General features: G+C 47.5%; 1 protein-coding gene and 3 pseudogenes across 1 annotated transcript; all 4 read right to left on the bottom strand.

Moving 5' to 3' along the window:
* Positions 1-4,029: 4,029 nt before the first annotated feature.
* On the bottom strand, positions 4,030-5,820 carry LOC144110594 (uncharacterized). Its single transcript, XM_077643616.1, has one exon. It carries the CDS (start codon positions 5,578-5,580, stop codon positions 4,108-4,110), a length of 1,473 nt encoding a protein of 490 aa, XP_077499742.1. The 5' UTR covers positions 5,581-5,820; the 3' UTR covers positions 4,030-4,107.
* Positions 5,821-6,965: 1,145 nt separating this feature from the next.
* On the bottom strand, positions 6,966-10,488 carry LOC144110584 (uncharacterized; annotated as a pseudogene).
* Positions 10,489-13,307: 2,819 nt separating this feature from the next.
* On the bottom strand, positions 13,308-15,992 carry LOC144110579 (uncharacterized; annotated as a pseudogene).
* Positions 15,993-18,245: 2,253 nt separating this feature from the next.
* Positions 18,246-20,957, bottom strand: LOC144110570 (uncharacterized; annotated as a pseudogene).
* Between the last annotated feature and the right edge of the window lie 1,668 nt (positions 20,958-22,625).

The raw sequence follows: 22,625 nt of genomic DNA, 5'->3' as shown, positions 1-22,625 counted from the left end.
AATGCCTCAATGTCCAAAATAGTTATTAGCGAGACTGGTATCTTATCTTTACTAAGAAAACTTAAAACGACATCAGCGTCTTATCACCCAGGTTTTAATAACAAAATACTCAACTCATCTGAAGGTATCCATAGCATCTTGTCCACTATTTATTTGCAATCCCTTTCATCTGGTTTGGTTCCACGTGACTGGCGCCTAGATAAGGTTGTGCCTATTTTCAAGTCCGGTGATTGTTCTTTACCACTGAATTATCGAGCAATTTCATTAAGTAGCACGATTTGTAAACTCATTGAACATGTGATTCATTCGCAGGTTTTTAACTTTTAAGAACACAATATCATCTTTAAACACCAACACGACTTCCGTAAAGGGTACTCATGCAAAACGCAACTTGCTGGTTTCATCCATCTGTTGATGCTGAAATTCAAGTCGACTCCACATTTGATTTTTCCAAAGCTTTCGACAGGGTCCCTCATAACCGGTTGTTAACCAAACTAACACTTCTTAATATTCACCCTCTTGTTATTACATGGGTTAAAGATTTTCTCTGTTCCAGGTTTCAGTTTACCAGTGCCAATAACCATAATTCGTCACTGAGCCAAGTACATTCTGGCGTCCCACAAGAAAGCGTGCTTGGCCCCTTGCTTTTTTTATATTTATTAACGATTTACCGAACTCCATTTCTTCCCGAATCAGACTTTGCCGACGATTGTGTAATTTATCTCAAAATTTATACTAACGAAGATCGCCTAGCCTTACAATCTGACCTCGAGACAGTAACAGCATGGTGCTCTACTTGGCTTATGCAACTTAACCTTTCCAAAACAAAATTTATGTGTTTTACTAACCGAATGTCTCGATTTCAAACAGCGTATTCTTTAAATAACACTCCAGTCGAGTTGGTAACCACGTATAAATACCTCAGTCTTCATGTTCATTCAGACCTAACATGGAACCACCACATTAACCTTATTCTTGCATCTGCTAATCGGTCATTAGGCCTCTTAAAACATAACTTAAAGCATGCTCCCTCTCACCTCCGATTACGTGCTCACACCACTCTTATTCGACCTAAAATTGAATATGCTTCGGCTATTTGGGACCCTCATCGAGCATATTTAATAATAACATCGCATCATTGCAGAATCGCGCAGCTCGTTTCATCTACTCTGATTATTCACGTCATTCCAGCATCACAGCCTTGAAGAAACGCGCTGATCTGCAAGATCTATATCTCCGTCGTAAAGTGGCACGCATATCACTTTTCCCCGCAGGGGGGCGTCTGCAGCTTGCAGACGTTGGTGAGTGGCGACACCATGGGTTCCCGAGCATCCGCAGGGGCATCCTCGCGAGGGGATGATGGTGAACAGTGCATCACCACGGACCCGAGCACCCGTGCCTAGCCGTGTGTGGCATCGCCGTGTCCGGGGAAAAGGGGATCCTGGTGGTTGAGCCGATGCCGAGCGTTTGGACCTTTAAGGTCCCTCGACGGAGGCAACACACCACTTTGGCCCAAGCTTCCTGTAGATAGACGGCACCTCCAGCCTGACCCAACCGGGGGAAATCGGCAGTCGCCTTTTCCTGTCCTCTCCTCTTTCACTTTCCTATCTTCTTCCTCACAACTCTCCTGCCTTCTCCTCTCTTAATTACTTTTTCCTTCTTCCTGGCAGCGAGGGTTAACCTTGTGTGACCAACTACCCTGAGTTGTGTCATATTAGGTTATAGTGGGCAAGACTTGCTTGCCAGTTCCTGTCCCGTCCCCAAGTTGGGCTTCATGGTGGGTGGCTGGCATCATGACCGAACATTACACACACTTTATGGCTCCCCCTTCCTCACAAAATGATCGTGCTCTAAAAAGAGTGTGGACCGAAGACATAACTGCCCAGTGTTTCCAAAAAACAAAAGAACATTTCCCTAGGTATCATGTTGTACATAGTGAAGATGCAGAGCAACCAGCTAGAAAAATCTCTCCATTCATTGTTTTCAAATCTCTTACTGACGCTCTGGGCATTGGCTACAAGGTGACATTGTTAGCCAGTGGTGACCTCCTCCTTCAAATCTGCGACAAAGCACAATACTCAAAACTCCCAACCTTAGTGTCCTTCGGAGACATCCGTGTAACCGTAACTACCCACCGATCACTGAACACAGCCAAAGGAGTAATATCTGAACATGATTTCCTGAACCTTTCTGAAGAAGAGATGTTGGAGGTTCTGAAAGACCAGAATGTCACAGAAGTCCATCGTATCAAAATCCGAAAAGGCGACAAGGAAATACCAACAAAACTTAAGTCCTGACCCTTGCCTCCAGCCAACTTCCCGTAAACATAGAAGTAGGATATCTTTAAAAAATGTAAGACCATACATCCCAAACCTCAGACGCTGCTTCAAATGCCAAAGATTTGGCCATGGCTCACAGAGCTGTCGTGGCCACCAAACATGTGCCAAATGTTCGTCAAACAATCACGAATCCATGGACTGCAATGCTGCACCACTGTGCGCGAACTGCGAAGGGGATCATCCCGCGTACTCGAGGTCGTGCCCGACCTGGAAAGGAGAGAAAGAAATAACCATAAAGACAAAGAAAAACATAACTTATCAAGAAGCACGAAAAGGACTCCCCTCAGCCTTCCAGTTCACAGCAAAAACAAATTTCGCCGATGTGTGCACAGTGTTCGCATAACACAAAATACACATTATACACAGAGTAATCTGAGCCTGATACAGTTTTGACTCATTTGATGACAAAGATGAATAAAAACAAGAAACATGAAAACAACTTCCGTTCCAAAGAAGGTTCAGCACCATCAGCACTCAAAATTGCACCTTTAACATGGTACCTGAATTAATGATTCAGTAGCATGGTAGAAACACAACACTGTGCATTTGACATTGCAGTATTCAACAAGTTACGTGAGCTAAAAGCAGACACCGTCAGGGATCAGCATTTTAGGTAACTGAGAAATGTCCATGTCACAGAAACACCTGAATGGGCTTTGGGATGCAAGACCTGATAGTTGGAGGTGCTTGGTGCACAGATATGTGGCGGAAATGGCACACGCATACCTAAAAAGGCATGGGAGGTGAGGTTGGTCACCAAGAAATTTGAAAACCACTGGAGTAGTTTAACCAAGTTGACACGGTGGCCAAAACAAGCTTGCAAACATACAGAGAAAGATGTAGGCTGATAAAGGTGGTGATGATGGTGATCATTTGATACATGTATATAAAAAATAAAAGACAAATGTTTGTGACCTTGGTTTTATAAAATATGTTCAGTATTTCTCCATTCAAAATGCGTTAAGGTCCGGCAACAAAGTTAAAAAAGTTTGAACAAGGTGCTCGGGAGAACACAAAGCTGTGGATCAAACCAAAATAGTCAGGAAAAACCTACTGGTAATTCTTTCTTTGACAGAAATCAGTTAAAACTTTCCTGGAAAGCTTGCATCAGGATCAGTAAAATAAACTTGGAAAACAATTGCTGGTGCCAACTTCTACACAGCAATGTAGAGTAACGAAGCTTCAATCCAAAGCGAAACTACATTAACAGCCCAACACCCGAGTCACATGTAGTAGCTGTAAAGTGATTCCTTTCAGGTTTTCAGCCTTTGGTGAAAAAAAAAGCACCTGAAATATCCCTGGTGGGTGTCATGCAACAGGGATGCATAAAAATAGAGAGCTATCAATAGCTATGATACTGGTGGATGACACCATTCAGCATTTACATAATAAAAAGTAATTGTACTGGGCAGACAGCTGTACAACAATACAGTAATCAGCAAACGGCATTGAAGGACTGTAGGAAACAAATGTGATCAGTTTTTTTGCAATGAAACACAATGCCAAGAATGTGAGCATTTTTGAGGTTGTCAAAATTGAGAATTTTTTTTTTACCGAAGTCAGCAATGTTACTGCAAAATCTGACTAACAAAATAAATGCACTCTGTTTAGCACTTCTTTCATCAGCGAAGCACCAGTGTACAACAAACGCTCCCAGTCCTTTTCGTTACCTATGGAAAATAATGGGCAGTGACAGTCGTGCAGGAAAGAATAAAAAAATTTTGTTCAGTTTAGCTTCCCGATTTACTAGTAGCAAAATCGAAGCAAGCTATGAGCATTTAGGTTCTGTAGCACCACAACATTCTAACCGGCGTGAGTGCCTTTGACGCTTGTAGCAGAGAAAAGCGGACAGGTGACTGCGTACGTTTTTCATTCTTCGTGCTGCAAAAGCGTCCTTGATGGTGTACATCTTGAACAGATTTTTGACGGCACCGAGTTTCTCCGGCAACAGCGGCAGCCGGTGTACTGCAGTGCCCCGGGCCACGGCTGCGTTTGAAACTTTGCCGGTCACGCTGAGCTTGACGAGTTCCTCCTCGGTCCAGAACATGCTGGCAGCTTGGGCGCAGAAGTTACTGTCCGTCGGGGCTTTAAAGAGCCTTTCCCAATCCATCAAGGAAATCCAGTGATTGCACCCTGCGTAAACCTTTCCGTCCTCTCTACGGGTGCCGGCCTTTATAGGATCTTCTTCATCACCACGCATGTTGTACACACTTTCAGGTCGATCAGTGTTGAAACTTTCATCCAAATCGGGCTCAGCTCGTGAATGGGCAAATGATTGTGAACAGTCTTCAGCCTCGGATGTGTGGCCAGCAAATGAAAAGCGGGAACATGATTGTGCACAGTCTTCCGCCTCGGATGTGTAGCCTTTTGATTTTTCGGCAGAAGATGTCGACGCTGGAACAGTGCTTGGTGCAATGCCCCTCTTCGCATTGTTAGCCGATCTTTTTTCTCCTGAATGGGCACCCAACTGTGCACAGTCCTCAGTGTGGGACACGTGGCCATTTGATTCTTGGGCAGCAGGTGTCTGCACAGGGACAGTGCACTCACGGGCTCCACTCCTAGCGGTGCCGACAGGGCTTCCCTCACCTTCAGAAATTTTAGACTTGAGGCTTTTCTCGAGATCAGAGTTTTGAGCCCGGAGCTCTTCAATGTCCCGCTGCAAAGCCTCATATTTCTGTCTCAGGACTGTGTAGGCACTTTTGGGCACGCTGTCGCCACTCCCGGTTGCACTTGGTGAACTCTGACCATGTTCGCCAGGCTTCGCTCTGCTCAGCTGCTCTTCCATGGCCTGCAGCCTATTTTCCAAGGCTTTGGGGTTATTCGCAGGCATGGGCTCCATCTCATAGTCGTGCAGGACGCGTTCAATCAGCCGCTGCCTCTGCACCCACTTAGCATGGCCTCTCTCCTGCCGCCGTGCTGATGGCCGGGAGGGCTGTGGTCCCTCTTCCCTGGGCTTCTGCGAGTCAACCTCTTCTTGGACAACTGACATCCTGGGCCGCTTTGCTCTATACAAAACCATTTCCTCCAGCGTTTCTGTCATATGGATGATCTTGACATTGACGTATTCACAGTCCGAGTTGTCTCCATTGCACGAGTGAACGCGGTAGGTGTCGGCCGGCTCGAAGTCGTCCGCGTCCAATGGGTTAAATGCCTCCTTTTTATTAGAGTGTATAGTCTGAATCTGCGTGTGTTCGACCACTGCCGTCTTGAGGCTAGATTCATATTCGATGTACACGAACATCTCGAAATGTGTTACCCAACGCGAACAAAGCTACCCGCCAAAGCCTAGCTGCACGTGACTACGCAACCGCGCGAAAGGGCTTGGACTTTTGGTGCACAGGGGCGGCATACCACACCAGGCTTCGGCCACTGCCCAGGCAAAACCTGAGGTAGGGCCACCCCCGCCCCTGGCAGATGCAGCGAAGGCTGCCCTGCCACCTCTGAACAAGGGCCCGCCGGCCCCTCAGTCGGCCGCCCGCAAGGCTTCCCTCAGTCGGGAGAAGCCCACGAACCGTACACCCGCGGGTTCACCGCGGAAGTCTAGAGCCTCTAATGAGGCGATGGACACAACTCAGAACTCGCCTTTGCTGCAGCAGAGGCATAGCTCCCTGGAGCGAAAAAGAAAAAATACCCCAGCATTGGCACCCCAAAAACCGGTATCCTAAGTTTTAACTACACTCATCAAACATGGCGTTCCTTATACAGTGGAACTGATGAGGACTAATCAATAACTACGATGACAGAACTTTTAAGAGTGGAGGCTACCCTTGAACACCAACTTTTTTGTTTCTTGATATATCTGAATGAAATTTTCAGGGTAGGCTTACAGCATAACCATTTGAAGAACTGCCAAGTTACATGGGGCTGTGGGCACTGGTTCTCAAGTTACAGGAGTATATCAATGTGGTTTACATAGGTCGCTTATTCCAGGCCTGGGGAATTTGAAAATAGTGTTGGCACTGTGAAATTCATTGTGGTCATTCCTGGATAGGTGCCCCAGGGCAAGAAAGAGCCCTTTTTATAAATTTCATTGCTGGAAAAGTTTAGCAGAGCACTGAATTTAGTGTTGCCAATTAGACCTTCATTAGGCAAATTTTAACTGCTTATGACAATATTCAGACACAATAACTTAAAAAGGCGGGCTTGTCTTGCCCCCAAAAATTTATTCAGGTACGGAATAAAAAAACCCCATGGAAATCCAATAAGCAGTTCCCGAGCAGCAGCCAGAATGAGCAGCCACGCCAGGCAAAAAATACATTCTGAGAAAACAACCATCAAAGGTTGCGAGAACACCAGCTTTCTTGTTTCTTGAGATATCTGAATGAAATTTTCAGGGTAGGCTCACAGCATAACCATTTAAAGACATACAAAGTTTCGTGAAACTGTGCAAACTAGTTCTATAGTTACGGGAGTATATCAAAATAGTTCACATAGGTCCCTTATTCCAGGCCTGGAGAATTTGAAAACAGCGCTGTCACTGTGAAATTCATTATGGTTATTGCTAGATAGGTACTGCAGGGCAAGATAAGGCCCTTTTGCTGAATTTCCTTGCTGAAAAATTTTAGCACAGCACTGAATTTAGTGTCACTAATTAAACCTTCATTAGGTAAATTTTAATTGCTTATGACAAATTTCAGATACAATAACTTGAAAAAGTGGGCTTGTCTTGCCCTTATAAATTTATTCAGGTACGAAATAAAAAAAAATCCATGGAAATCCGATAAGTGGTTCCCGAAATGCAGTCAGAATGAGCAGCCACACCAGGAAAAAAGTCATTTCTAAACATGGCCCTCGAGAAAGTTTAAAACCTATTCCTAGGTCTAAAATGACCCTTCAGAATAGCTGGTGGTGTCCTTGCGCACTTTTTTCCTTTGCCGCCTCTCATTCTTGACCCGATTTCTTTTCTCGACCTTGTCCATGCGCAGGGCATCTTTTTCTGCAGCTAGCTGGATGGCTAGGTGGCCAGGTGTGAGCCCCACTGACATAGAGATCTCTTTGGTGGTCCTTTGACAACCAGCATTATATCTCAGCACTGCTTCATGTAGTGCTGTCTGCACAGCAATCAAAGACGCGTGTTGCTCCTTTGGCATCAGGGACCATAGGACAGAGTGGAAAGACTCGGACGCATTTTGCATCTTTGCACCCAGGCAGCGTTGCAGAAGAGAAGCCTGCGAGAGGCACTGGTAAACAGGCAGCATAGCCTCAGCGACGTAGCCTGGAAGGCTGTACTTGTGCTTTGGCTGTGGTGAATCACTTGCCTCGGCAACCTTATGACGGCACCACGAGTTGGCACCCTCTGGGCAGAAGTCACGCCCTCTTCAGTTGATGTGACATGGTAGTACGATGCCATCACTGCACGCTGCATTGCAGCCACATCGTTGGAGTTGTTTCTCAGGGCCCAGCCATAATAGTCTGTCAGTTTATCAATGAGAGCCTTTGTCAGCCTGCCCTTCCCTCCCAGTGACTTTTCACTTTTTTGCACAAGGTTCCGCAGTGCCAAGCCCATCCTCTTTTGGACGTGGTTGAGGCACTCTTCTTTAACAGTGGGGACTAGTCCATAGACGTTCTCTTCCACAAGGGCTGAGAAGGTGGCGCTGTCTCCATCAGAAACCAGCGTTGTGTAACGCAGGTTGTGCTTTGAGACTGAACGGTTGAAAAGAATCAAAGCTGCTTCTACTTCCATCCTCCCGGATTTAGCATCAGTGTTTTTCTGGAAAACATGACGCTCATGCCAGCTTGAGTAATCTGCATCTCCAGGTTTTGGTCCTACTTGACAACCAAGGCACTGGTTAGACAGAACCACAGCATCCATGATGAGGCCTGGATGGTACTCAATCACCGCCCCAACTCCAATGTGGGATGTGTGGCCACGCTTATGCCAAGTTCCATCATATGCTGCAGTGATGTCTCTGCAAAAGCTTGGGTCCATCTCCTTGTAGACCTCCTTCACTGCAGCAGCTGATTCGGCGGAGAACTTGTCCATGCAATGGATCTCTCTGTCCCTGAATGTCTTCTTCAGGTGCTTCTGGAATGTGCTATGATGAAGCCCTCTGTGAGATACATTCATCGTTGCCCAGAAGTCCTTGAGAGCTGTCTGGCCCTTGCCAGTCTGCTTCATTGCCATAACGGCACGTATGTTCACTTCAAAGGCCATTGCTTCATTCTGGCATTGGGAGTTCCACGAGCTTGCAACCATCCCAAATGTGGGTACATCAGTTCAAGCTTTGTTGCCAGTCCAAGCTGGGTGCCTTCTTGAACGGTCAACCCGGGTGCAAGGCAATGCACAAGGTGCTAGAGAGCAGGTCACTTACGGTATCCATTTGCACAAGGCAAAATTTCGCACCTTCACTTGTAGCGGTGGCAGATCTGGGATCGGGCGTCATCGCTTCAAACTTCCGTTGTGTCGCTGGCATGGCGGCAAGTCTTTCTTGAACAACAGCACGTTGTGCATCCGCCACCTCGATCTCCTCGCGCGTCAGGAAATGCGTTTCCAAGTGAACGGCGCACGACGCATTGTCACGCTTCGGGGCAGATTCCAGACCGGAGCTGGAGGCCGCAATCGCCGAGGTTGAAGAGTTTGGTACACAAGGCGTGCCCGAAGCAACGCTTTCTTGCACCAAAGAAGCTGCTGGTATGTCGCTGAAAGCGACGACGCAATCACTGTCTGGTAGCGATGTAGCAAAAGCTGTGCGGCTGGAAGCATCGACACAGTGGCTGTTGGTGGCACGCTTCGCCGCACGAACCAACTTCATAGCACGCTTCCGTGCACCAAACGTGTGTAGCGTCTTTCGCTTTCTTGGACGCATTGTGAATGACCGCGCAACAGTCTGCAGGAAACTGTTCGGACGGCACGGCGAGATATCGTAAAGACGGTGACAACAGCGAACACACCTGGCGAAACGTGAAGAGAGCGCACAAACCACAAAGACCGCCAACAACGAGAAAAAGAGAGAGCTATGGAGTGCAGACGATGCGCCGGCCGCCGCCGAAAGGGGACCGTCTCGTCAGCACGTGCAGCACCCAATAGCGGCCGCGCAATCCCCCGCGTTCTCGAGGAGTGCGCCCTTCGCCCAATTCGCCCAGCCTCGCATTTCAAACGAGGGAAGCTCGAAAGGTGCTTTGAGGGCCCCAATCACAAGCGAGCCACGCTTCCACCATGCTGCCGCCGTGGTCGTTGTCGGAGGCAAAAAAAGAACCAGAATTCACGAACAAAACAAGACCAAGATGGCGGCGCTCGGTTCGCTGGCTGAGAAACGGCACGCGCTCGAAGTTGGGGTATTTTCGGCGCTTTCTCGCAGCTCAGCAGCTGCCGCGATTTATTCGATATTTAATTTGAAGTACTTTCACGACGAATTAGGCATTGATATTTGCAGAACCGGTAGTTTATGACACAAACTGTCAGAATATTCACTTTTCCAAAAAGCAACTTTTTCGCGATTTTTCGGTTTTCAAGGGCCGCGTCCCTCCTTAAACACAATTTCCCCGGTGGCTTTATGCTTACAGGAGACCAACTTAGGTCCAAAACAAAAAAACATTTTAAATAAGTACAATGTCTTTCGGTGTGACCGAGAGCAAGCAAGCAAACTGTCTGGAGGTGTTGCTATTGTCATCCAGAATAGTGTAGCAACCCGCGAGATCAAACTTAAAACCAAATACGAAGCCGTCGCAGTCACTATCCTTCATTTTAAAACACTCACAATATGTACCATATATCTCGAGCCACACGTAACAGTAACACTTCATGATTTAGAATCCCTTCTAGAACAGGTACCAGAGCCATATCTGCTAGTTGGCGATTTTAATGCCCACTCCGGTTTTGGGGGAATTGCACACACTGATGCCAGAGGTCATATTTTAGATCTTATTCTAATAACGTTTGCCTCCTAAACACCGGCAAAGATACATACTGCTCTCCGAGCGTGGAAAAAATGAGTTCCATAGATTTGTCTTTTAGTTCACCCTCTCTCTTTTGTGATTTTAAATGGGATGTCATCGATAACCCGTACGGCAGCGATCACCTCCCTGTAATAATAAACCTAACATCCCCACCGCAAGTCACCCCAACGAAACCCCAACGGTGGAAGTTACATTTAGCTGACAGGGCACTTTTTAGAGAAAGGGCCAGCTTAGATAAAATAGATTCAGACGATCACAGCATATATGAACTGAATGAAGCTATCACAAACTGTATTTTAACCGCTGCACGCCTAGCAATTCCTTGGTCATCTGGAGTAGTAAAGCAGAATCACAAAATTTGGTATACACAAGAAAGCAGAGATGCAAAAAAGAAGCAAAACAAATCTTGGGGAATTTTCTGTAGGTACCCAACGCAGGAGAATTCTATAAAGTTCAATAAGTCCAGAGCAAAAGCTCGATATATTCGCCGTAATGCAGAAAAAAAGTTCATGGCAACGTTAAGTGTCCTCAATACACAGCTCTATTACGTCAAAACAAATGTGGGAGATGGTAAAAAACATAAATGGCAGCTACTCCCCATTCACAGTTCCGTTTCTATCAACCCCTGGCATAGATACAAATTTAGAACAGGCAGATATTTTGGGTGAATATTTTTCCGCAGTTTCCAGTTCATCTCACTATAGAGAATCATTCCTCAAATACAAAAACACAGCTGAAAAACAAAGACTCCCGACAAGTGGCAGTTCAAAGGAACCCTATAATAAACTACTTACAATCCAAGAAATGAATAAAGTACTGTCTGCTGGTAAGCAAACTGCACCTGGCCCAGATGAAATACATTATCATATGCTGGCTCATCTCTCTGAACTGGCTGCTCTTCAATGTCCCGCTGCAAAGCCTCATATTTCTGTCTCAGGACTGTGTAGGCACTTTTGGGCACGCTGTCGCCACTCCCGGTTGCACTTGGTGAACTCTGACCATGTTCGCCAGGCTTCGCTCTGCTCAGCTGCTCTTCCATGGCCCGCAGCCTATTTTCCAAGGCTTTGGGGTTATTCGCAGGCATGGGCTCCATCTCATAGTCGCGCAGGACGCGTTCAATCAGCCGCTGCCTCAGCACCCACTTAGCATGGCCTCTCTCCTGCCGCCGTGCTGATGGCCGGGAGGGCTGTGGTCCCTCTTCCCTGGGCTTCTGCGAGTCAACCTCTTCTTGGACAACTGACATCCTGGGCCGCTTTGCTCTATATAAAACCATTTCCTCCAGCGTTTCTGTCATATGGATGATCTTGACATTGACGTATTCACAGTCCGAGTTGTCTCCATTGCACGAGTGAACGCGGTAGGTGTCGGCCGGCTCGAAGTCGTCCGCGTCCAATGGGTTAAATGCCTCCTTTTTATTAGTGTATAGTCTGAATCTGCGTGTGTTCGACCACTGCCGTCTTGAGGCTAGATTCATATTCGATGTACACGAACATCTCGAAATGTGTTACCCAACGCGAACAAAGCTACCCGCCAAAGCCTAGCTGCACGTGACTACGCAACCGCGCGAAAGGGCTTGGACTTTTGGTGCACAGGGGCGGCATACCACACCAGGCTTCGGCCACTGCCCAGGCAAAACCTGAGGTAGGGCCACCCCCGCCCCTGGCAGATGCAGCGAAGGCTGCCCTGCCACCTCTGAACAAGGGCCCGCCGGCCCCTCAGTCGGCCGCCCGCAAGGCTTCCCCCAGTCGGGAGAAGCCCACGAACCGTACACCCGCGGGTTCACCGCGGAAGTCTAGAGCCTCTAATGAGGCGATGGACACAACTCAGAACTCGCCTTTGCTGCAGCAGAGGCATAGCTCCCTGGAGCGAAAAAGAAAAAATACCCCAGCATTGGCACCCCAAAAACCGGTATCCTAAGTTTTAACTACACTCATCAAACATGGCGTTCCTTATACAGTGGAACTGATGAGGACTAATCAATAACTACGATGACAGAACTTTTAAGAGTGGAGGCTACCCTTGAACACCAACTTTTTTGTTTCTTGATATATCTGAATGAAATTTTCAGGGTAGGCTCACAGCATAACCATTTGAAGAACTGCCAAGTTACATGGGGCTGTGGGCACTGGTTCTCAAGTTACAGGAGTATATCAATGTGGTTTACATAGGTCGCTTATTCCAGGCCTGGGGAATTTGAAAATAGTGTTGGCACTGTGAAATTCATTGTGGTCATTCCTGGATAGGTGCCCCAGGGCAAGAAAGAGCCCTTTTTATAAATTTCATTGCTGGAAAAGTTTAGCACAGCACTGAATTTAGTGTTGCCAATTAGACCTTCATTAGGCAAATTTTAACTGCTTATGACAATATTCAGACACAATAACTTAAAAAGGCGGGCTTGTCTTGCCCCCAAAAATTTATTCAGGTACGGAATAAAAAAACCCCATGGAAATCCAATAAACAGTTCCCGAGCAGCAGCCAGAATGAGCAGCCACGCCAGGCAAAAAATACATTCTGAGAAAACAACCATCAAAGGTTGCGAGAACACCAGCTTTCTTGTTTCTTGAGATATCTGAATGAAATTTTCAGGGTAGGCTCACAGCATAACCATTTAAAGACATACAAAGTTTCGTGAAACTGTGCAAACTAGTTCTATAGTTACGGGAGTATATCAAAATAGTTCACATAGGTCCCTTATTCCAGGCCTGGAGAATTTGAAAACAGCGCTGTCACTGTGAAATTCATTATGGTTATTGCTAGATAGGTACTGCAGGGCAAGATAAGGCCCTTTTGCTGAATTTCCTTGCTGAAAAATTTTAGCACAGCACTGAATTTAGTGTCACTAATTAGACCTTCATTAGGTAAATTTTAATTGCTTATGACAAATTTCAGATACAATAACTTGAAAAAGTGGGCTTGTCTTGCCCTTATAAATTTATTCAGGTACGAAATAAAAAAAAATCCATGGAAATCCGATAAGTGGTTCCCGAAATGCAGTCAGAATGAGCAGCCACACCAGGAAAAAAGTCATTTCTAAACATGGCCCTCGAGAAAGTTTAAAACCTATTCCTAGGTCTAAAATGACCCTTCAGTATAGCTGGTGGTGTCCTTGCGCACTTTTTTCCTTTGCCGCCTCTCATTCTTGACCCGATTTCTTTTCTCGACCTTGTCCATGCGCAGGGCATCTTTTTCTGCAGCTAGCTGGATGGCTAGGTGGCCAGGTGTGAGCCCCACTGACATAGAGATCTCTTTGGTGGTCCTTTGACAACCAGCATTATATCTCAGCACTGCTTCATGCAGTGCTGCCTGCACAGCAATCAAAGACGCGTGTTGCTCCTTTGGCATCAGGGACCATAGGACAGAGTGGAAAGACTCGGACGCATTTTGCATCTTTGCACCCAGGCAGCGTTGCAGAAGAGAAGCCTGCGAGAGGCACTGGTAAACAGGCAGCATAGCCTCAGCGACGTAGCCTGGAAGGCTGTACTTGTGCTTTGGCTGTGGTGAATCACTTGCCTCGGCAACCTTATGACGGCACCACGAGTTGGCACCCTCTGGGCAGAAGTCACGGCGAGGCTCCTCTTCAGTTGATGTGACATGGTAGTACGATGCCATCACTGCACGCTGCATTGCAGCCACATCGTTGGAGTTGTTTCTCAGGGCCCAGCCATAATAGTCTGTCAGTTTATCAATGAGAGCCTTTGTCAGCCTGCCCTTCCCTCCCAGTGACTTTTCACTTTTTTGCACAAGGTTCCGCAGTGCCAAGCCCATCCTCTTTTGGACGTGGTTGAGGCACTCTTCTTTAACAGTGGGGACTAGTCCATAGACGTTCTCTTCCACAAGGGCTGAGAAGGTGGCGCTGTCTCCATCAGAAACCAGCGTTGTGTAACGCAGGTTGTGCTTTGAGACTGAACGGTTGAAAAGAATCAAAGCTGCTTCTACTTCCATCCTCCCGGATTTAGCATCAGTGTTTTTCTGGAAAACATGACGCTCATGCCAGCTTGAGTAATCTGCATCTCCAGGTATTGGTCCTACTTGACAACCAAGGCACTGGTTAGACAGAACCACAGCATCCATGATGAGGCCTGGATGGTACTCAATCACCGCCCCAACTCCAATGTGGGATGTGTGGCCACGCTTATGCCAAGTTCCATCATATGCTGCAGTGATGTCTCTGCAAAAGCTTGGGTCCATCTCCTTGTAGACCTCCTTCACTGCAGCAGCTGATTCGGCGTAGAACTTGTCCATGCAATGGATCTCTCTGTCCCTGAATGTCTTCTTCAGGTGCTTTTGGAATGTGCTATGATGAAGCCCTCTGTGAGATACATTCATCGTTGCCCAGAAGTCCTTGAGAGCTGTCTGGCCCTTGCCAGTCTGCTTCATTGCCATAACGGCACGTATGTTCACTTCAAAGGCCATTGCTTCATTCTGGCATTGGGAGTTCCACGAGCTTGCAACCATCCCACAATGTGGGTACATCAGTTCAAGCTTTGTTGCCAGTCCAAGCTGGGTGCCTTCTTGAACGGTCAACCCGGGTGCAAGGCAATGCACAAGGTGCTAGAGAGCAGGTCACTTACGGTATCCATTTGCACAAGGCAAAATTTCGCACCTTCACTTGTAGCGGTGGCAGATCTGGGATCGGGCGTCATCGCTTCAAACTTCCGTTGTGTCGCTGGCATGGCGGCAAGTCTTTCTTGAACAACAGCACGTTGTGCATCCGCCACCTCGATCTCCTCGCGCGTCAGGAAATGCGTTTCCAAGTGAACGGCGCACGACGCATTGTCACGCTTCGGGGCAGATTCCAGACCGGAGCTGGAGGCCGCAATCGCCGAGGTTGAAGAGTTTGGTACACAAGGCGTGCCCGAAGCAACGCTTTCTTGCACCAAAGAAGCTGCTGGTATGTCGCTGAAAGCGACGACGCAATCACTGTCTGGTAGCGATGTAGCAAAAGCTGTGCGGCTGGAAGCATCGACACAGTGGCTGTTGGTGGCACGCTTCGCCGCACGAACCAACTTCATAGCACGCTTCCGTGCACCAAACGCGTGTAGCGTCTTTCGCTTTCTTGGACGCATTGTGAATGACCGTGCAACAGTCTGCAGGAAACTGTTCGGACGGCACGGCGAGATATCGTAAAGACGGTGACAACAGCGAACACACCTGGCGAAACGTGAAGAGAGCGCACAAACCACAAAGACCGCCAACAACGAGAAAAGGAGAGAGCTATGGAGTGCAGACGATGCGCCGGCCGCCACCGAAAGGGGACCGTCTCGTCAGCACGTGCAGCAGCCAATAGCGGCCGCGCAATCCCCCGCGTTCTCGAGGAGTGCGCCCTTCGCCCAATTCGCCCAGCCTCGCATTTCAAACGAGGGAAGCTCGAAAGGTGCTTTGAGGGCCCCAATCACAAGCGAGCCACGCTTCCACCATGCTGCCGCCGTGGTCGTTGTCGGAGGCAAAAAAAGAACCAGAATTCACGAACAAAACAAGACCAAGATGGCGGCGCTCGGTTCGCTGGCTGAGAAACGGCACGCGCTCGAAGTTGGGGTATTTTCGGCGCTTTCTCGCAGCTCAGCAGCTGCCGCGATTTGTTCGATATTTAATTTGAAGTACTTTCACGACGAATTAGGCATTGATATTTGCAGAACCGGTAGTTTATGACACAAACTGTCAGAATATTCACTTTTCCAAAAAGCAACTTTTTCGCGATTTTTCGGTTTTCAAGGGCCGCGTCCCTCCTTAAACACAATTTCCCCGGTGGCTTTATGCTTACAGGAGACCATGTCTTTCGGTGTGACCGAGAGCAAGCAAGCAAACTGTCTGGAGGTGTTGCTATTGTCATCCAGAATAGTGTAGCAACCCGCGAGATCAAACTTAAAACCAAATACGAAGCCGTCGCAGTCACTATCCTTCATTTTAAAACACTCACAATATGTACCATATATCTCGAGCCACACGTAACAGTAACACTTCATGATTTAGAATCCCTTCTAGAACAGGTACCAGAGCCATATCTGCTAGTTGGCGATTTTAATGCCCACTCCGGTTTTGGGAGAATTGCACACACTGATGCCAGAGGTCATATTTTAGATCTTATTCTAATAACGTTTGCCTCCTAAACACCGGCAAAGATACATACTGCTCTCCGAGCGTGGAAAAAATGAGTTCCATAGATTTGTCTTTTAGTTCACCCTCTCTCTTTTGTGATTTTAAATGGGATGTCATCGATAACCCGTACGGCAGCGATCACCTCCCTGTAATAATAAACCTAACATCCCCACCGCAAGTCACCCCAACGAAACCCCAACGGTGGAAGTTACATTTAGCTGACAGGGCACTTTTTAGAGAAAGGGCCAGCTTAGATAAAATAGATTCAGACGATCACAGCATAGATGAACTGAATGAAGCTATCACAAACTGTATTTTAACCGCTGCACGCCTAGCAATTCCTTGGTCATCTGGAGTAGTAAAGCAGAATCACAAAATTTGGTATACACAAGAAAGCAGAGATGCAAAAAAGAAGCAAAACAAATCTTGGGGAATTTTCTGTAGGTACCCAACGCAGGAGAATTCTATAAAGTTCAATAAGTCCAGAGCAAAAGCTCGATATATTCGCCGTAATGCAGAAAAAAAGTTCATGGCAACGTTAAGTGTCCTCAATACACAGCTCTATTACGTCAAAACAAATGTGGGAGATGGTAAAAAACATAAATGGCAGCTACTCCCCATTCACAGTTCCGTTTCTATCAACCCCTGGCATAGATACAAATTTAGAACAGGCAGATATTTTGGGTGAATATTTTTCCGCAGTTTCCAGTTCATCTCACTATAGAGAATCATTCCTCAAATACAAAAACACAGCTGAAAAACAAAGACTCCCGACAAGTGGCAGTTCAAAGGAACCCTATAATAAACTACTTACAATCCAAGAAATGAATAAAGTACTGTCTGCTGGTAAGCAAACTGCACCTGGCCCAGATGAAATACATTATCATATGCTGGCTCATCTCTCTGAACTGGCTGCTCTTCAATGTCCCGCTGCAAAGCCTCATATTTTTGTCTCAGGACTGTGTAGGCACTTTTGGGCACGCTGTCGCCACTCCCGGTTGCACTTGGTGAACTCTGACCATGTTCGCCAGGCTTCGCTCTGCTCAGCTGCTCTTCCATGGCCCGCAGCCTATTTTCCAAGGCTTTGGGGTTATTCGCAGGCATGGGCTCCATCTCATAGTCGCGCAGGACGCGTTCAATCAGCCGCTGCCTCAGCACCCACTTAGCATGGCCTCTCTCCTGCCGCCGTGCTGATGGCCGGGAGGGCTGTGGTCCCTCTTCCCTGGGCTTCTGCGAGTCAACCTCTTCTTGGACAACTGACATCCTGGGCCGCTTTGCTCTATATAAAACCATTTCCTCCAGCGTTTCTGTCATATGGATGATCTTGACATTGACGTATTCACAGTCCGAGTTGTCTCCATTGCACGAGTGAACGCGGTAGGTGTCGGCCGGCTCGAAGTCGTCCGCATCCAATGGGTTAAATGCCTCCTTTTTATTAGAGTGTATAGTCTGAATCTGCGTGTGTTCGACCACTGCCGTCTTGAGGCTAGATTCATATTCGATGTACACGAACATCTCGAAATGTGTTACCCAACGCGAACAAAGCTACCCGCCAAAGCCTAGCTGCACGTGACTACGCAACCGCGCGAAAGGGCTTGGACTTTTGGTGCACAGGGGCGGCATACCACACCAGGCTTCGGCCACTGCCCAGGCAAAACCTGAGGTAGGGCCACCCCCGCCCCTGGCAGATGCAGCGAAGGCTGCCCTGCCACCTCTGAACAAGGGCCCGCCGGCCCCTCAGTCGGCCGCCCGCAAGGCTTCCCCCAGTCGGGAGAAGCCCACGAACCGTACACCCGCAGGTTCACCGCGGAAGTCTAGAGCCTCTAATGAGGCGATGGACACAACTCAGAACTCGCCTTTGCTGCAGCAGAGGCATAGCTCCCTGGAGCGAAAAAGAAAAAATACCCAAACATTGGCACCCCAAAAACCAGTATCCTAAGTTTTAACTACACTCATCAAACATGGCGTTCCTTATACAGTGGAACTGATGAGGACTAATCAATAACTACGATGACAGAACTTTTAAGAGTGGAGGCTACCCTTGAACACCAACTTTTTTGTTTCTTGATATATCTGAATGAAATTTTCAGGGTAGGCTCACAGCATAACCATTTGAAGAACTGCCAAGTTACATGGGGCTGTGGGCACTGGTTCTCAAGTTACAGGAGTATATCAATGTGGTTTACATAGGTCGCTTATTCCAGGCCTGGGGAATTTGAAAATAGTGTTGGCACTGTGAAATTCATTGTGGTCATTCCTGGATAGGTGCCCCAGGGCAAGAAAGAGCCCTTTTTATAAATTTCATTGCTGGAAAAGTTTAGCACAGCACTGAATTTAGTGTTGCCAATTAGACCTTCATTAGGCAAATTTTAATTGCTTATGACAATATTCAGACACAATAACTTAAAAAGGTGGGCTTGTCTTGCCCCCCAAAATTTATTCAGGTACGGAATAAAAAAACCCCATGGAAATCCAATAAGCAGTTCCCGAGCAGCAGCCAGAATGAGCAGCCACGCCAGGCAAAAAATACATTCTGAGAAAACAACCATCAAAGGTTGCGAGAACACCAGCTTTCTTGTTTCTTGAGATATCTGAATGAAATTTTCAGGGTAGGCTCACAGCATAACCATTTAAAGACATACAAAGTTTCGTGAAACTGTGCAAACTAGTTCTATAGTTACGGGAGTATATCAAAATAGTTCACATAGGTCCCTTATTCCAGGCCTGGAGAATTTGAAAACAGCACTGTCACTGTGAAATTCATTATGGTTATTGCTAGATAGGTACTGCAGGGCAAGATAAGGCCCTTTTGCTGAATTTCCTTGCTGAAAAATTTTAGCACAGCACTGAATTTAGTGTCACTAATTAGACCTTCATTAGGTAAATTTTAATTGCTTATGACAAATTTCAGATACAATAACTTGATAAAGTGGGCTTGTCTTGCCCTTATAAATTTATTCAGGTACGAAATAAAAAAAAATCCATGGAAATCCGATAAGTGGTTCCCGAAATGCAGTCAGAATGAGCAGCCACACCAGGAAAAAAGTCATTTCTAAACATGGCCCTCGAGAAAGTTTAAAACCTATTCCTAGGTCTAAAATGACCCTTCAGAATAGCTGGTGGTGTCCTTGCGCACTTTTTTCCTTTGCCGCCTCTCATTCTTGACCCGATTTCTTTTCTCGACCTTGTCCATGCGCAGGGCATCTTTTTCTGCAGCTAGCTGGATGGCTAGGTGGCCAGGTGTGAGCCCCACTGACATAGAGATCTCTTTGGTGGTCCTTTGACAACCAGCATTATATCTCAGCACTGCTTCATGCAGTGCTGTCTGCACAGCAATCAAAGACGCGTGTTGCTCCTTTGGCATCAGGGACCATAGGACAGAGTGGAAAGACTCGGACGCATTTTGCATCTTTGCACCCAGGCAGCGTTGCAGAAGAGAAGCCTGCGAGAGGCACTGGTAAACAGGCAGCATAGCCTCAGCGACGTAGCCTGGAAGGCTGTACTTGTGCTTTGGCTGTGGTGAATCACTTGCCTCGGCAACCTTATGACGGCACCACGAGTTGGCACCCTCTGGGCAGAAGTCACGCCCTCTTCAGTTGATGTGACATGGTAGTACGATGCCATCACTGCACGCTGCATTGCAGCCACATCGTTGGAGTTGTTTCTCAGGGCCCAGCCATAATAGTCTGTCAGTTTATCAATGAGAGCCTTTGTCAGCCTGCCCTTCCCTCCCAGTGACTTTTCACTTTTTTGCACAAGGTTCCGCAGTGCCAAGCCCATCCTCTTTTGGACGTGGTTGAGGCACTCTTCTTTAACAGTGGGGACTAGTCCATAGACGTTCTCTTCCACAAGGGCTGAGAAGGTGGCGCTGTCTCCATCAGAAACCAGCGTTGTGTAACGCAGGTTGTGCTTTGAGACTGAACGGTTGAAAAGAATCAAAGCTGCTTCTACTTCCATCCTCCCGGATTTAGCATCAGTGTTTTTCTGGAAAACATGACGCTCATGCCAGCTTGAGTAATCTGCATCTCCAGGTTTTGGTCCTACTTGACAACCAAGGCACTGGTTAGACAGAACCACAGCATCCATGATGAGGCCTGGATGGTACTCAATCACCGCCCCAACTCCAATGTGGGATGTGTGGCCACGCTTATGCCAAGTTCCATCATATGCTGCAGTGATGTCTCTGCAAAAGCTTGGGTCCATCTCCTTGTAGACCTCCTTCACTGCAGCAGCTGATTTGGCGTAGAACTTGTCCATGCAATGGATCTCTCTGTCCCTGAATGTCTTCTTCAGGTGCTTTTGGAATGTGCTATGATGAAGCCCTCTGTGAGATACATTCATCGTTGCCCAGAAGTCCTTGAGAGCTGTCTGGACCTTGCCAGTCTGCTTCATTTCCATAACGGCACGTATGTTCACTTCAAAGGCCATTGCTTCATTCTGGCATTGGGAGTTCCACGAGCTTGCAACCATCCCACAATGTGGGTACATCAGTTCAAGCTTTGTTGCCAGTCCAAGCTGGGTGCCTTCTTGAACGGTCAACCCGGGTGCAAGGCAATGCACAAGGTGCTAGAGAACAGGTCACTTACGGTATCCATTTGCACAAGGCAAAATTTCGCACCTTCACTTGTAGCGGTGGCAGATCTGGGATCGGGCGTCATCGCTTCAAACTTCCGTTGTGTCGCTGGCATGGCGGCAAGTCTTTCTTGAACAACAGCACGTTGTGCATCCGCCACCTCGATCTCCTCGCGCGTCAGGAAATGCGTTTCCAAGTGAACGGCGCACGACGCATTGTCACGCTTCGGGGTAGATTCCAGACCGGAGCTGGAGGCCGCAATCGCCGAGGTTGAAGAGTTTGGTACACAAGGCGTGCCCGAAGCAACGCTTTCTTGCACCAAAGAAGCTGCTGGTATGTCGCTGAAAGCGACGACGCAATCACTGTCTGGTAGCGATGTAGCAAAAGCTGTGCGGCTGGAAGCATCGACACAGTGGCTGTTGGTGGCACGCTTCGCCGCACGAACCAACTTCATAGCACGCTTCCGTGCACCAAACGCGTGTAGCGTCTTTCGCTTTCTTGGACGCATTGTGAATGACCGCGCAACAGTCTGCAGGAAACTGTTCGGACGGCACGGCGAGATATCGTAAAGACGGTGACAACAGCGAACACACCTGGCGAAACGTGAAGAGAGCGCACAAACCACAAAGACCGCCAACAACGAGAAAAGGAGAGAGCTATGGAGTGCAGACGATGCGCCGGCCGCCGCCGAAAGGGGACCGCCTCGTCAGCACGTGCAGCAGCCAATAGCGGCCGCGCAATCCCCCGCGTTCTCGAGGAGTGCGCCCTTCGCCCAAATCGCCCAGCCTCGCATTTCAAACGAGGGAAGCTCGAAAGGTGCTTTGAGGGCCCCAATCACAAGCGAGCCACGCTTCCACCATGCTGCCGCCGTGGTCGTTGTCGGAGGCAAAAAAAGAACCAGAATTCACGAACAAAACAAGACCAAGATGGCGGCGCTCGGTTCGCTGGCTGAGAAACGGCACGCGCTCGAAGTTGGGGTATTTTCGGCGCTTTCTCGCAGCTCAGCAGCTGCCGCGATTTGTTCGATATTTAATTTGAAGTACTTTCACGACGAATTAGGCATTGATATTTGCAGAACCGGTAGTTTATGACACAAACTGTCAGAATATTCACTTTTCCAAAAAGCAACTTTTTCGCGATTTTTCGGTTTTCAAGGGCCGCGTCCCTCCTTAAACACAATTTCCCCGGTGGCTTTATGCTTACAGGAGACCAACTTAGGTCCAAAACAAAAAAATATTTTAAATAAGTACAATGTCTTTCGGTGTGACCGAGAGCAAGCAAGCAAACTGTCTGGAGGTGTTGCTATTGTCATCCAGAATAGTGTAGCAACCCGCGAGATCAAACTTAAAACCAAATACGAAGCCGTCGCAGTCACTATCCTTCATTTTAAAACACTCACAATATGTACCATATATCTCGAGCCACACGTAACAGTAACACTTCATGATTTAGAATCCCTTCTAGAACAGGTACCAGAGCCATATCTGCTAGTTGGCGATTTTAATGCCCACTCCGGTTTTGGGGGAATTGCACACACTGATGCCAGAGGTCATATTTTAGATCTTATTCTAAGTAATAACGTTTGCCTCCTAAACACCGGCAAAGATACATACTGCTCTCCGAGCATGGAAAAAATGAGTTCCATAGATTTGTCTTTTAGTTCACCCTCTCTCTTTTGTGATTTTAAATGGGATGTCATCGATAACCCGTACGGCAGCGAT

The sequence above is a fragment of the Amblyomma americanum genome, chromosome 1, assembly GCF_052857255.1.
Source record: "Amblyomma americanum isolate KBUSLIRL-KWMA chromosome 1, ASM5285725v1, whole genome shotgun sequence".
NCBI classification, from domain to species: Eukaryota; Metazoa; Arthropoda; class Arachnida; order Ixodida; family Ixodidae; genus Amblyomma; species Amblyomma americanum.
The sequence above is the reverse complement of the archived record's forward strand: the minus strand, read 5'-3'. Positions and strand labels throughout refer to the sequence as shown.